Consider the following 16204-nt stretch of genomic DNA (forward strand, 5'->3'; position numbering starts at 1 on the left):
TTCTTTTCTTGGTCATTTCAGGTGCAAGGGGTAAATCCGGCCTTTATTACTCTGTCTTGGCCAGTAGCAGAGGCCTGAACTAAATTTAAAATAAAAAAAATTTTTTGGACTACCCTGGCGGTCCAGTTGTTAAGTCTCTGTGCTTCCACTGCAGGGGGCATGGGTTCAATCTGTGGTCAGGGAACTAAGATTCCCACATGCCATGTGGTGCAGCCAAAAAAAAAATTTTTTTTTTTCCCATCACAAAAGCAATACATTTTCAGTATATAAAGTTGACTGGGTGGGGAAGGGAGGGAGACAGAAAAGAAAGAAATGTAGGATCTCCTACACATTTACTGTTGTTAACTGAATTATGCAATTAATGGTAATTAACTAACCAAGCTATATTAAGTTAGTATCTTAGACAACTGCCCTTTTTTGTTTATAAGTTAATGGTTTATAAAGCCAAATATATATACCATTGGCAAAGTTAGAATAATTAAGCTCATTATCAGCCTAGATCCATGATTCTTCAACTTTAGCATGTGTTAGAATCACCGGGAGTGTGATGGTGGACACCACCTTCAGAATATGACTTCATAGGTCTGAAGTGGCTCAAGAATTTGCATTTCTAATAAGTTCCCAGATGATTCTCATGTTGTGTCCCAAGATTACACTTTGAGAACCACTGCTTTAGATTGTTTCCAGTCATTGAGATGCTACCAATATTTTCTGTAGTATTATATAAAGTATACCATTTTGCTTGTGCATATATATATAATTATTGTATTATATATTTTCAATATATAATATATATGTAATAGTCAATAATCAAGGTATGCAGTTGTTGAAAAATTAAAAGGTTGAGGGGAAGCCGTATTCTACAGATATCAGTTTGATTTTCTTTGCTATGGTTATAGTCACTAATAGGCTATATAGATAGAATATTGTATTTTTCAGGAGAGGACAATATCACTAATGATGTATATAAACAAGTACTTTGAGATGTTTAGTTAATATCCTAATACTCTGTAATACAGCCACTTTTTTTTAGTATGTTCTAGTATTATTATAAAGTATTAGATTTTATTTAAAGATTCCAAAGAACCTCCTCATATACATTCACACTTCATTTTATGCTGTTTTGTTAAGTTTCTTTTCATTAGAACTTTTATCTGGAGAGATAGAAAGTATGTACTAGTTGAGTTCCTGAACTTCTCTGATTTATTAAATAGATATCTTCTGACTTGTTAAATACTCATATTCCTTTCTGATAACTAACATTCTTTCGTTTTTCCTTTTTTTAATGAGGTGTAATTGACATAACATTAATTAGTTTCAGGTGTACAACGTAATTATTCCATATTTGTGTATATTGCAGAGTGATCACCACAATAAGTCTAGTTAACATCTTTCACCATATATAGCTACAGGATAATTTTTTCCTTGTGACGAGAACTTTTAAGATCTACTCTCTCAGTAATTTTCAAATATGCAGTACAGTATTACTAAACTGTAGTCATTGTCCTGTACATTACATCACCATGACTTATTCATTTTATAACTGGAAATTTGTGCCTTTTGACCCTGTCACCCCATTCTTTGTTTTTTGTTTTGTAAAGCCACTGGATGTGGACAAAGATTCATCCCTGGTGACTCTTTGTTATGGACTCTGTGTTCTGGGACGGAGAGCTTTGGGGACTGCATCCCACCATATGTCCAGGTAAGGAAGGCATTTCTGTTTTCAGAAAGAGACTGGGAAGCTCTATAACTGAAATCTGAAAAATCTGAAATAGTTTTTAATGGAAGCATTCCGTGCTAATTTATTGCAAATGCCTCTTCGGATATTGTATTGTATAGATCTTTTTGCCGAACACAGTGGAGTTCTAAGTGGTTAACAGAACTGGCTTTTAAAATTCACACGTGTGAGCAACTATAGATAATGAGAATTTAATAGATTTAAGACATTTTAAGAGAAAATAATCAACTCATAACGTATGATTGGTCTCTTCCCATATACGTCTATTTTTCTAACAGTTCACTTCTTTTTATTTTTTCATTTCTCCTTGCAATTTTTGTTCACAGCATTTATACTGTTAATATAGTGGTACATTAGATTTGGGGACTAAATATAAACTGGATTTCTTGACATATACATCCAATTGAATTAGAATTAAGAAATGCCACGTATTTTAAGTCTCTTCTGTGATTCCTACATGTTTTCCATTAGGCCCTCCTTACTTTCTTTTAAGTTACAGTGTCTTTGCCTGTTGCTTGTTTTCAGGGACTCACTATTATAGTAGTTCATAAACAAGGGTCCCAGGTCAAACAGGCCCTATTCCTTGTGATTCTGATTCAGGGGTGCTTACATTAGTTCTTGGCATTTGTATCTTCAAAACACTCCCACATTCTTCTGATGCATAACCAAATGTTAGAATCAGTGTAATGGAAGACCTTTGTTAAAATATGTAAATTTTATCTCTAATCTTAACAGTAATTTAGAGTCATTCCTCTATGGATTGCATGCCCTATTTAAGGGAGATTTCCGAATTTCTTCAATTCGAGACGAATGGATCTTTGCTGACATGGAATTGCTGAGAAAAGTAGTAGTCCCTGGAATTCGTATGTCCATTAAACTTCATCAGGTAAGAATAGGGAATTTCTAATGCATTACTGGTGTTTAATGGTACTTCTTCACTTGACTTCCAAATTATGTTCCTTAGGATCCTTTTGAGAAATACCCTGATTCGAAGCAAAGAAAAACATGATTCATGACACGATATTAAATCTTAGGAGCTTAAACCTGTTTCTAACAGTAAATTTGAACGTTAATATTAGAGAGTGACCTGGGCATGAACTTGAGGAAAAAATGCAAGCAGTGATAAACTGGAAATAAATACCTATGGCCCCTGTAATGGTTGCTTTGACTTCACGTGATTATAATTCATTCCTGTTCTGTGGGTGGATGTAGCTGACTTCTGGTGCAGTGTAACAGCATCTCAGGAGTCTTGTAAGTGCTGCTGTTACTGAACTATGAGCTCCATTCAGCATGTTGTATAGAGTAATAGATGGTTAGGACAGATTCAGCCTTAATTAAATAATCCTAGTAAGGTAATAAAATGAAAATGAGGGCTCCAAAATGTATATCTACAGCCCCAGATCACTTTAAGAATATATTTTGAAATTAAATACTGGCACTTGCTGCTCTAATCATTCCACTTGACAGTAATGATGATATCTGATGATAGAGAGCACATGACAATATTCATTAAAATACATCTGCTGTGCTCAAATCTGGATGACTCTTTCCACCAAATAAAGGGTGAATTACTCTTCAGATGATTTTACTGTGATCTAAAGTGTTAGAATGGGGAGTTCCCTGGTGGTCCAGTGATAAAGAATCTGCCACCCAATGCAGGGGCCACAAGTTCGATCCCTGGTCAGGGAACTAAGATCCCACGTGCTACGGGACAGCTGAGTGCACGTGCCACAACTACTGACCTCGCGCGCCACAAATTACGAGCCCACGTGTTGTGGAGCCCGTGCACCACAACTAGAGAGAGAAAACCCACGCACCACAACTAGAGAGAGAAAACCCACACACCACAACTAGAGAGAAACCCACGTACCACAACGAAAGATCCCGCATGTCTCAGTGAAGACTCCGCATGCCACAACTAAGACCTGACACAGCCAAAAAATAAAATAAGGTAAAACGTGTTGCAATGAAGTTAACACCCCACATTATTTAGGAGCATTACTAATAAGGGCTATAGTATTTGAAAATCTCTGTGAAAAGAATACTATTTTGAGGATGATGGGGAAAATGTACAATAGGGATCAAATAGAATTGTCTATCTTCAGGCTAGCTTTAGAGTTTCAAGACAAAATTCAGTGTATTGAAAAGAAAAAGATAATGACTTCATATTAAAATATTTTTAAAACTTCAGAATTTCTCAAAAGGTATTGTGTATCTGTTACATAAGAAATACTCTTTTATGTAGCATGACTAACTAACAGTTAATTCTGAACGTTATGACAGGTATTTTGTCTCCATCTGGGAGAGAGGAGCTGAGGCACAGGCTCTCTGTATCTTCTGATCCTTGTGTCTCTGCCCCCATCTCTCCCTACAAGTGCTGTTGCCTGTTGCTCCTAGTCCATTTCCTCACATGTGTTTTTAGCCTATGACAGTGGTTCTCCACCTTATAATCAGGCCCAACACAGTTGGGTATAGCACACTGTCATCATTAGCCATGACAGACAGCAACAGTGACAAACAGGGAGGATAAGGAGGTGGACTCGGGAACTGGGGGCCATGGAGGGCTGGGGGAGGGGAGGAGATGAGAACACAGATGCAACCTGGAGAAGTTCTGTGATTCACATACACCTTTGAGAAGGGTGAGATTGACCTGTAAAGTAACAAGCAACAGCCATTCACTGCACATCACTTTGACCAGACGGTGGGTTGCCAGTGAGGGACTCTGAGGCCAGGAAAAGATAGATGTGTCAGCCAGTACTGCTCATCTCCAAAGTTCATATGTACTCATGAAAATCCACAGAAGGCTTATATGTTAAAGGATTAGTACACGCTTGGCATATGATGCCGCAGCTCCACTCCTATGTATTTACCCAAGAGAATGAAAGTGTATGGCCATGCAAAGACTTACACACAAGTGTGCATAGCCATTCTATAGCCCCAGACTGCAAACTCCAATGTTCATCAACAGATAGAATGTTACTTAGCAATAAAAATAAATGATCTACTGTTAGATGCCACAACAAGAATGAATCTCAAACATGATGCAGAGTAAGAGAAGCCAAACATAAAAAGAGTACATAATATTTTAGGAACCAAGATGGTGGAGTAGAAGGATGTGCTCTCACTCCCTCTTGCAAGAACACCAGAATCACAAGTACCTGTTGGACAGTCATCAACAGGAAGACACTGGAACTCACCAAAAAAGATACCCCACATCCAAAGACAAAGGAGAAGCCACAGTGAGATGGTAGGAGGGGCACAATCACAGTAAAATCAAATCCCATAACTGCTGTGTGGGTGACTCACAAACTGCAGAAGACTTACACCACAGAAGTCCACCCACTGGAGTGAAGGTTCTGAGCCCCACGTCAGGATCCCAAACTGGGGGTCTGGCAACAGGAGGAGGAATTCCTAGAGAATCAGACTTTGAAGGCTAGTGGGATTTGATTGCAGAACTTCGACAGGACTGGGCGAAACAGAGACTCCACTCTTGGAGGGCACACACAAAGTAGTGTGCGCATCGGGACCCAGGGGAAGGAACAGTGACCCCAGGGGAGACTGAACCAGACCTACCTGCTAGTGTTGGAGGGTCTCCTGCAGAGGCGGGTGGTGGCTGTGGCTCACTGTGGGGACAAGGACACTGGCAGCAGAAGTTCTGGGAAGTACTCCTTGGTGTGAGCCCTCCCGGAGTCAGCCATTAGCCCCACCAAAGAGCCCAGGTAGGCTCCAGTGTTGGGTTGCCTCAGGCCGAACAACTAACAGGGAGCGAACCCAGCCCCACCCATCAGCAGTCAAGCGGATTAAAGTTTTACTGGGCTCTGCCCACCACCAGTCCCTCCCATCAGAAAACTTGCACAAGCCTCTTAGATAGTGTCATCCACCAGAGGGCAGACAGCAGAAGCAAGAAGAACTAGAATCCAGCCTGTGGAACAAAAACCACATTCACAGAAAGATAGACAAGATGAAAAGGCAAAGGGCTATGTACCAGTTGAAGGAACAAGATACAACCCAAGAAAAACAACTAAATGAAGTGGAGATAGGCAACCTTCCAGAAAAAGAATTCAGAATAATGATAGTGAAGATGATCCAGGACCTCAGAAATAGAATGGAGGCAAAGGTTGAAAAGATGCAATAAATGTTTAACAAAGACCTAGAAGAATTAAAGAACAAACGCCTAGAAGAAATAAAGAACAAATGAGCAGAGGTAAACAATACAATAGCTGAAATGAAAAATACACTGGAAGGAATCAGTAGCAGAATAACTGAGGCAGAAGAATGGATAAATGACCTAGAAGACAGAATGGTGGAATTCACTGCTGTGGAACAGAATAAAGAAAAAAGGATGAAAAAAATGAAGACAGCCTAAGAGACCTCTGGGACAACCTGAAATGCAACAACATTTGCATTATAGGGGTCCCAGAAGGGGAAGAGAGAGAGAAAGGACCCGAGAAAATATTTGAAGAGATTGTAGTCAAAAACTTCCCTAACATGGGCAAGGAAGGAGCCAACCAAGTCCAGAAAGTGTGGAGAGTCCCATACAGGATAAACCCAAGGAGAAACACGCCGAGACACATAGTAATCAAACTATCAAAAATTAAATACAAAGAAAAATTATTAAAAGCAACAAGGAAAAAACGACAAATAACATACAAGGGAACTCCCGTAAGGTTAACAGCTGATGTCTCAGCAGAAACTCTACAAGCCAGAAGGGAGTGGCATGATATACTTAAAAGTGATGAAAGGGAAGAAACTACAACCAAGATTACTCTACCCAGCAAGGATCTCATTCAGATTCAATGGAGAAATCAAAAGCTTTACAGACAAGCAAAAGTTCAGAGAATTCAGCACCACCAAACCAGCTCTAAAACAAATGCTAAAGGAACTTCTCTAAGTGGGAAACACAAGAGAAGAAAAGAACCTACAAAAACAAACCCAAAACAATTAAGAAAATGGTCATAGGAACATACATATCGATAAATACCTTAAACGTGAAGTGCTCCAACCAAGAGACACAGGCTTGCTGAATGGATACAAAAAACAAGACCCATCTGTATGCTGTCTACAAGACACCCAGTTCAGATCTAGGGACACAGACCTAGGGACTGAAAGTGAGGGTGTGGAAAAAGATATTCCATGCAAATGGAAATCAAAAGAAAGCTGGAGTAGCAATACTCATATCGGATAAAATAGACTTTAAAATGAAGAATGTTACAAGAAACAAGGAAGGACACTACATAATGATCAAGGGATCAATCCAAGAAGAAGATATAACAATTATAAATATATATACACCCAACATAGGAGCACCTCAATACATAATGCAACTGCTAACAGCTATAGAAGAGGAAATCGACAGTAACACAATAATAGTGGGGGACTTTAACACCTCACGCCAATGGACAGATCATCCAAAATGAAAATAAATAAGGAAACAAGCTTTAAATGACACAATAGATCAGATAGATTTAATTGATATTTATAGGACATTCCATCCAAAAACAGCAGATTACACTTTCTTCTCAAGTGTGCACAGAACATTCTCCAGGATAGATCACATCTTGGGTCACAAATCAAGCCACAGTAAATTTAAGAAAATTGAGGTCATATCAAGCATCTTCTCTGACCACAACACTATGAGATTAGAAATGAATTACATGGCAATAACATAAAAAACACAAATACATGGAGGCTAAACAATACGGTACTAAATAACTAAGAGATCACTGAAGAAAGCAAAGAGGAAATCAGAAAATACCTAGAGACAAATGACAAAACACGACAATCCAAAACCTATGGGATGCAGCAAAAGCAGTTCTAAGAAGTTTATAGCTATACAAGCCTACCTCAAGAAACAAGAAAAATCTCAAACAATGTAACCTTACACCTAAAGGAACTAGAGAAAGAAGAACAAACAAAACCCAAAGTTAGCAGAAGGAAAGAAATCATAAGGATCAGAGCAGAAATAAATGAAATAGAAACAAAACAATAGCAAAGATCACTAAAACTAAAAGTTGGTTCTTTGAGAAGATAAACAAAATTGATAAACCTTTAGCCAGACTCATCAAGAAAAAGAGGGAGAGGACTCAAGTCAATAAAATTAGAAATGAAAAAGGAGAACTTACAACAGACACCGCAGAAATACAAAGCATCTTAAGAGACTACTACAAGCAACTCTGTGCCAGTAAAATGGACAACCTGGAAGAAATGGACAAATTCTTAGGAAGGTGTAACCTTCCAAGACTGAACCAGGAAGAAATAGAAAATATGAACAGACCAATCACAAGTAATGAAATTGAAACTGTGATTAAAAATCTTCCAACAAACAAAAGTCCTGGACCAGATGGCTTCACAGGTGAATTCTATGAAACATTTAGAGAAGAGCTAAGACCCATCCTTCTCAAACTCTTCCAAAAAATTGCAGAGGAAGGAACACTCCCAAACTCATTGTATGAGGCCACTATCACCCTGATACCAAAACCAGACAAAGATACTACAAAAAAAGAAAATTACAGGGCTTCCCTGGTGGCGCAGTGGTTGAGAGTCTGCCTGCCGATGCAGGGGACGCAGGTTCGTGACCTGGTCCAGGAGGATCCCCCATGCCGCGGAGTGGCTAGGCCCGTGAGCCATGGCCGCTGAGCCTGCGCGTCCAGAGCCTGTGCTCCGCAACGGGAGAGGCCACAACAGTGATAGGCCCACGTACCGCAAAAAAAAAAAAAAAGAAAAAAGAAAAGAATAAAATACCTAGGAATAATCCTACCTAGGGAGACAAAAGACCTGTATGGAGCAAACTATAAGACACCGATGAAAGAAATTAAAGATGATACCAACAGATGGAGAGATACACCGTGTTCTTGGATTGGAAGAATCAATATTGTGAAAATGACTATACTACCCAAAGCAATCTACAGATTCGGTGCAATCCCTATCAAATTACCAATGGCATTTTTTACAGAACTAGAACAAAAAATCTTAAACTTTGTATGGAGACACAAAAGACCCCGAATAGCCAAAGCAGTCTTGAGGGAAAAAAACGGAGCTGGAGGAATCAGACTCCCTGACGTCACACTATACTACAGACCTACAGTAATCAAGACAATATGATACTGGCAGAAAAACAGAAACATAGATCAATGGAACAAGATAGAAAGCCCGGAGATAAACCCACACACCTATGGTCAGTTAATCTATGACAAAGGAGGCAAGGATATACAATGGAGAAAAGACAGTCTCTTCAATAAGTGGTGCTGGGAAAACTGGACTGCTACATGTAAAGGAATGAAATTAGAACACTCCCTAACACCATACACAAAAATAAACTCAAAATGGATTAGAGACCTAAATGTAAGACTGGACACTATAAAACTCTTAGAGGAAAACATAATAAGAACACTCTTTCACATAAATCACAGCAAGATCTTTTTTGATCCACCTTCTAGAGTAATGGAAATAAAAACAAAAATAAAGAAATGGGACTTAATGAAACTTCAAAGCTTTTGCACAGCAAAGGAAACCATAAACAAGACGAAAAGACAGCCCTCAAAATGGGAGAAAATATTTGCAAACCAATCAACAGACAAAGGATTAATCTCCAAAATATATAAACAGCTCATGCAGCTCAATATTAGAAATACAAGCAACCCAATCCAAAAATGGGCAGAAGACCTACCAAAGAAGATATACAGATGGCCAAGAAGCTCATGAAAAGCTGCTCAACATCACTAATTATTAGAGAAATGCAAATCAAAACTACAGTGAGGTACCACCTCACACCAGTTAGAATGGGCATCATCAAAAAATCTACAAACAACAAATGCTGGAGAGGGTGTGGAGAAAAGGGAACCCTCTTGCACTGTTGGTGGGAATGTAAATTGATACAGCCACTATGGAGAACAGTATGGATGTTCCTTAAAAATCTAAAAATAGAATTACCATATGATCCAGCAATCCCACTACTGGGCATATACCCAGAGAAAACCATAATTCAAAAAGACACACACACCCCGATGTTCATTGCAGCACTATTTACAATAACCAGGTCATGGAAGCAACCTAAATGCCCATCGACAAATGAATGGATAAAGAAGATGTGGTACATATATACAATGGAATATTACTCAGCCATAAAAGGAACGAAATTGGGTCATTTGTAGAGACGTGGATGGATCTAGAGACTGTCATACAGAGTGAAGTATGTCAGAAAGAGAAAAACAAATGTCATATTAACGCATATATGTGGAACCTAGAAAAATGGTACAGATGAACTGGTTTGCAGGGCAGAAATTGAGACACAGATGTAGAGAACAAACATATGGACACCGAGGGGGAAAGCAGCCAGGGGTGGGGGTGTAATGAATTGGGAGATTGAGATTGACATGTATACACTGATGTTTATAAAATTGATGACTAATAAGGACCTGCTGTATAAAAAAATTAAAAAAAGTTTTGATACATATGGTATTATTTTATTTATATAAAATTTAAAACAGGCTCAACTAATCTTTAGTGACAGAAAGCAGATCAGTGCTTGTTTGGGATGTAGAGATTGAATACCAAAAGGCAGGAGGAAACTTTGGGATGACGGAAATATTCTACATCTAGATTATAGCAGTGATTACACGAGTTTGCACATTTGTCAAAACGCATCTCACTGTACTCTTAAAATGGGTGCAGTTTGTTGTGTGTAAATTATACCTCAACCTGATTTTTTTTTTTCTCTTAATTTTTTTTTTTTTGCTTAATAACAAATTTAATCAGTTATACATATACATATGTTCCCATATCCCCTCCCTTTTGCGTCTCCCTCCCACCCTCCCTATCCCACCCCTCCAGGCGGTCACAAAGCACCGAGCTGATCTCCCTGTGCTATGCGGCTGCTTCCCACTAGCTATCTACCTTACGTTTGGTAGTGTATATATGTCCATGCCACTCTTTCACTTTGTCACAGCTTACCCTTCCCCCTCCCCATATCCTCAAGTCCATTCTCTACTAGGTCTGTGTCTTTATTCCTGTCTTACCCCTAGGTTCTTCATGACATTTTTTTTTCTTAAATTCCATATATATGTGTCAGCATACGGTATTTGTCTTTCTCTTTCTGACTTACTTCACTCTGTATGACAGACTCTAGGTCTATCCACCTCATTACAAATAGCTCAGTTTCATTTCTTTTTATGGCTGAGTAATATTCCATTGTATATATGTGCCACATCTTCTTTATCCATTCATCCGATGATGGACACTTAGGTTGTTTCCATCTCCGGGATATTGTGAATAGAGCTGCAATGAACATTTTGGTACATGTCTCTTTTTGAATTATGGTTTTCTCAGGGTATATGCCCAGTAGTGGGATTGCTGGGTCATATGGTAGTTCTATTTGTAGTTTCTTAAGGAACCTCCATACCGTTCTCCACAGTGGCTGTACCAATTCACATTCCCACCAGCAGTGCAAGAGTGTTCCCTTTTTTCCACACCCTCTCCAGCATTTATTGTTTCTAGATTTTTTGATGATGGCCATTCTGACTGGTGTGAGATGATATCTCATTGTAGTTTTGATTTGCATTTCTCTAATGAGTAAAGATGTTGAGCATCCTTTCATGTGTTTATTGGCAGTCTGTATATCTTCTGTGGAGAAATGTCTATTTAGGTCTTCTGCCCATTTTTGGATTGGACTGTTTGTTTTTTTGTTATTGAGCTGCATGAGCTGCTTATAAATTTTGGAGGTTAATCCTTTGTCAGTTGCTTCATTTGAAAATATTTTCTCCCATTCTGAGGGTTGCCTTTTGGTCTTGTTTATGGTTTCCTTTGCTGTGCAAAAGCTTTTAAGTTTCATTAGGTCCCATGTGTTTATTTTTGTCTTTATTTCCATTTCTCTAGGAGGTGGGTCAAAAAGGATCTTGCTGTGATTTATGTCATAGAGTGTTCTGCCTATGTTTTCCTCTAAGAGTTTGATAGTGTCTGGCCTTACATTTAGGTCTTTAATCCATTTGGAGCTTATTTTTGTGTATGGTGTTAGGGAGTGATCTAATCTCATACTTTTACATGTCCCTATCCAGTTTTCCCAGCACCACTTATTGAAGAGACTGTCCTTTCTCCACTGTACATTCCTGCCTCCTTTATCAAAGATAAGGTGACCATATGTCCGTGGGTTTATCTCTGGGCTTTCTATCCTGTTCCATTGATCTATCTTTCTGTTTTTGTGCCAGTACCATACTGTCTTGATTACTGTAGCTTTGTAGTATAGTCTGAAGTCAGGGAGCCTGATTCCTCCAGCTCCATTTTTCGTTCTCAAGATTGCTTTGGCTATTCGGGGTCTTTTGTGTTTCCATACAAATTGTGAAATTTTTTGCTCTAGTTCTGTGAAAAATGCCAGTGGTAGTTTGATAGGGATTGCATTGAATCTGTAGATTGCTTTGGGTAGTAGAGTCATTTTCACAATGTTGATTCTTCCAATCCAAGAACATGGTACATCTCTCCATCTATTTGTATCATCTTTAATTTCTTTCATCAGTGTCTTATAATTTTCTGCATACAGGTCTTTTGTCTCCTTAGGTAGGTTTATTCCTAGATATTTTATTCTTTTTGTTGCAATGGTAAATGGGAGTGTTTCCTTGATTTCACTTTCAGATTTTTCATCATTAGTATATAGGAATGCCAGAGATTTCTGTGCATTAATTTTGTATCCTGCAACTTTACCAAATTCATTGATTAGCTCTAGTAGTTTTCTGGTAGCATCTTTAGGATTCTCTATGTAGAGTATCATGTCATCTGCAAAGAGTGACAGCTTTACTTCTTCTTTTCCGATTTGGATTCCTTTTATTTCCTTTTCTTCTCTGATTGCTGTGGCTAAAACTTCCAAAACTATGTTGAATAAGAGTGGTGAGAGTGGGCAACCTTGTCTTGTTCCTGATCTTAGTGGAAATGGTTTCAGTTTTTCACCATTGAGGACGATGCTGGCTGTGGGTTTGTCATATATGGCCTTTATTATGTTGAGGAAAGTTCCCTCTATGCCTACTTTCTGCAGGGTTTTTATCATAAATGGGTGTTGAATTTTGTCGAAAGCTTTCTCTGCATCTATTGAGATGATCATATGGTTTTTCTCCTTCAATTTGTTAATATGGTGTATCACGTTGATTGATTTGCGTATATTGAAGAATCCTTGCATTCCTGGAATAAACCCCACTTGATCATGGTGTATGATCCTTTTAATGTGCTGTTGGATTCTGTTTGCTAGTATTTTGTTGAGGATTTTTGCATCTATGTTCATCAGTGATATTGGCCTGTAGTTTTCTTTCTTTGTGACATCCTTGTCTGGTTTTGGTATCAAGGTGATGGTGGCCTCGTAGAATGAGTTTGGGAGTGTTCCTCCCTCTGCTATCTTTTGGAAGAGTTTGAGAAGGATAGGTGTTAGCTCTTCTCTAAATGCTTGATAGAATTCGCCTGTGAAGCCGTCTGGTCCTGGGCTTTTGTTTGTTGGAAGATTTTTTATCACAGTTTCAATTTCAGTGCTTGTGATTGGTCTGTTCATATTTTCTATTTCTTCCTGGTTCAGTCTTGGCAGGTTGTGCATTTCTAAGAATTTGTCCATTTCTTCCAGGTTGTCCATTTTATTGGCATAGAGTTGCTTATAGTAATCTCTCATGATCTTTTGTATTTCTGCAGTGTCAGTTGTTACTTCTCCTTTTTCATTTCTAATTCTATTGATTTGAGTCTTCTCCCTTTTTTTCTTGATGAGTCTGGCTAATGGTTTATCAATTTTGTTTATCTTTGCAAAGAACCAGCTTTTAGTTTTATTGATCTTTGCTATCGTTTCCTTCATTGCTTTTTCATTTATTTCTGATCTGATTTTTATGATTTCTTTCCTTCTGCTAACTTTGGGATGTTTTTGTTCTTCTCTCTCTAATTGCTTTAGGTGCAAGGTTAGGTTGTTTATTCGAGATGTTTCCTGTTTCTTAAGGTGGGATTGTATTGCTATAAACTTCCCTCTTAGAACTGCTTTTGCTGCATCCCATAGCTTTTGGGTCGTCGTGTCTCCATTGTCATTTGTTTCTAGGTATTTTTTAATTTCCTCTTTGATTTCTTCAGTGATCACTTCGTTATTGAGTAGTGTATTGTTTAGCCTCCATGTGTTTGTATTTTTTACAGCTCTTTTCCTGTAATTGATATCCAGTCTCATAGCATTGTGGTCGGAAAAGATACTTGATACAATTTCAATTTTCTTAAATTTACCAAGGCTTGATTTGTGACCCAAGATATGATCTATCCTGGAGAATGTTCCATGAGCACTTGAGAAAAATGTGTATTCTGTTGTTTTTGGATGGAATGTCCTATAAATATCAATTAAGTCCATCTTGTTTAATGTATCATTTAAAGCTTGTGTTTCCTTATTTATTTTCATTTTGGATGGTCTGTCCATTGGTGAAAGTGGGGTGTTAAAGTCCCCTACTATGATTGTGTTACTGTCGATTTCTCCTTTTATGGCTGTTAGTATTTGCCTTATGTATTGAGGTGCTCCTATGTTTGGTGCATAAATATTTACAATTGTTATATCTTCTTCTTGGATCGACCCCTTGATCATTATGTAGTGTCCTTCTTTGTCTTTTCTAGTAGTCTTTATTTTAAAGTCTATTTTGTCTGATATGAGAATTGCTACTCCAGCTTTCTTTTGGTTTCCATTTGCATGGAATATCTTTTTCCATCCCCTTACTTTCAGTCTGTATGTGTCTCTAGGTCTGAAGTGGGTCTCTTGTAGACAACATATATATGGGTCTTGTTTTTGTATCCATTCAGCCACTCTGTGTCTTTTGGTGGGAGCATTTAGTCCATTTACATTTAAGGTAATTATCGATATGTATGTTCCTATTCCCATTTTCTTAATTGTTTTGGGTTCGTTATTGTAGGTCTTTTCCTTCTGTTGTGTTTCTTGCTTAGAGAAGTTCCTTTAGCATTTGTTGTAAAGCTGGTTTGGTGGTGCTGAACTCTCTCAGCTTTTGCTTGTCTGTAAACGTTTTAATTTCTCCATCAAATCTGAATGAGATCCTTGCTGGGTAGAGTAGTCTTGGTTGCAGGTTTTTCTCCTTCATCACTTTAATTATGTCCTGCCACTCCCTTCTGGCTTGTAGAGTTTCTGCTGAGAGATCAGCTGTTATCCTGATGGGAATTCCCTTGTGTGTTACTTGTTGTTTTTGCCTTGCTGCTTTTAATATGATTTCTTTGTGTTTAATTTTTGACAGTTTGATTAATATGTGTCTTGGGGTATTTCTCCTTGGATTTATTCTGTATGGGACTCTCTGTGCCTCCTGGACTTGATTAACTATTTCCTTTCCCATATTAGGGAAGTTTTCAACTATAATCTCTTCAAATATTTTCTCAGTCCCTTTCTTTTTCTCTTCTTCTTCTGGAACCCCTATAATTCGAATGTTGGTGCGTTTAATGTTGTCCCAGAGGTCTCTGAGACTGTCCTCTGTTCTTTTCATTCTTTTTTCTTTATTTTGCTCTGCAGCAGTTATTTCCACTAGTTTATCTTCCACCTCACTTATCCGTTCTTCTGCCTCACTTATTCTGCTATTGATCCCATCTAGAGTATTTTTTATTTCATTTATTGTGTTTTTAATCGATGCTTGATTCATCTTTAGTTCTTCTAGGTCCTTGTTAACTGTTTCTTGCATTTTGTCTATTCTATTTCCAAGATTTTGGATCTGGGAAGTAGAATCTTGGATCATCTTTACCATCATTATTCTGAATTCTTTTTCAGGTAGACTGCCTATTACCTCTTCATTTGTTAGGTCTGGTGGGTTTTTATCTTGCTCCTTCTCCTGCTGTGTGTTTTTCTGTCTTCTCATTTTGCTTATGTTACTGTGTTTGGGGTCTCCTTTTTGCAGGCTGCAGCTTCGTAGTTCCCGTTGTTTTTGGTGTCTGTCCCCAGTGGCTAAGGTTGGTTTAGTGGGTTGTGTAGGCTTCCTGGTGGAGGGGACTAGTGCCTGTGTTCTGGTGGATGAGGCTGGATCTTGTCTTTCTGGTGGGCAGGTCCACGTCTGGTGGTGTGTTTTGGGGTGTCTGCGGACTTTTTATGATTTTAGGCCACCTCTCTGCTAATGGGTGGCGTTGTGTTCCTGTCTTGCTAGTTGTTTGGCATAGGGTGTCCAGCGCTGTAGCTTGCTGGTCGTTGAGTGAAGCTGGGTGCTGGTGTTGAGATGGAGATCTCTGGAAGATTTTCGCCGTTTGATATTATGTGGAGCTGGGAGGTCTCTTGTGGACCAGTGTCCTGAGGTTGGCTCTCCCACCTCAGAGGCACAGCACTGACTCCTGGCTCCTCAATTTTGGATGATTTGTTGTCTACTCGTGTATTCCACAGATGCAGGGTACATCAAGTTGATTGTGGAGCTTTAATCCGCTGCTTCTGAGGCTGCTGGGAGAGGTTTCCCTTTCTCTTCTTTGTTCTCACAGCTCCTGGGTCTCAGCTTTGGATTTGGC

At 38.7% G+C, this 16204-nt stretch overlaps 1 protein-coding gene across 2 annotated transcripts in view; it reads left to right on the plus strand.

Moving 5' to 3' along the window:
- The window catches only part of PCNX1 (pecanex 1), a gene marked incomplete at its 5' end in the record, with an annotated part of 180708 nt that overhangs the window by 153068 nt on the left and 11436 nt on the right, over positions 1–16204 (plus strand). For both annotated transcript variants that reach the window (XM_079700727.1, XM_079700728.1), the window contains 2 exons: positions 1602–1702; positions 2474–2624. In XM_079700727.1, coding sequence (XP_079556853.1) covers positions 1602–1702; positions 2474–2624 — 252 coding nt within the window. The remainder of the gene's footprint in view (positions 1–1601; positions 1703–2473; positions 2625–16204) is intronic.

The sequence above is a fragment of the Hyperoodon ampullatus genome, assembly GCF_949752795.1.
Source record: "Hyperoodon ampullatus genome assembly, chromosome: 3".
NCBI classification, from domain to species: Eukaryota; Metazoa; Chordata; class Mammalia; order Artiodactyla; family Ziphiidae; genus Hyperoodon; species Hyperoodon ampullatus.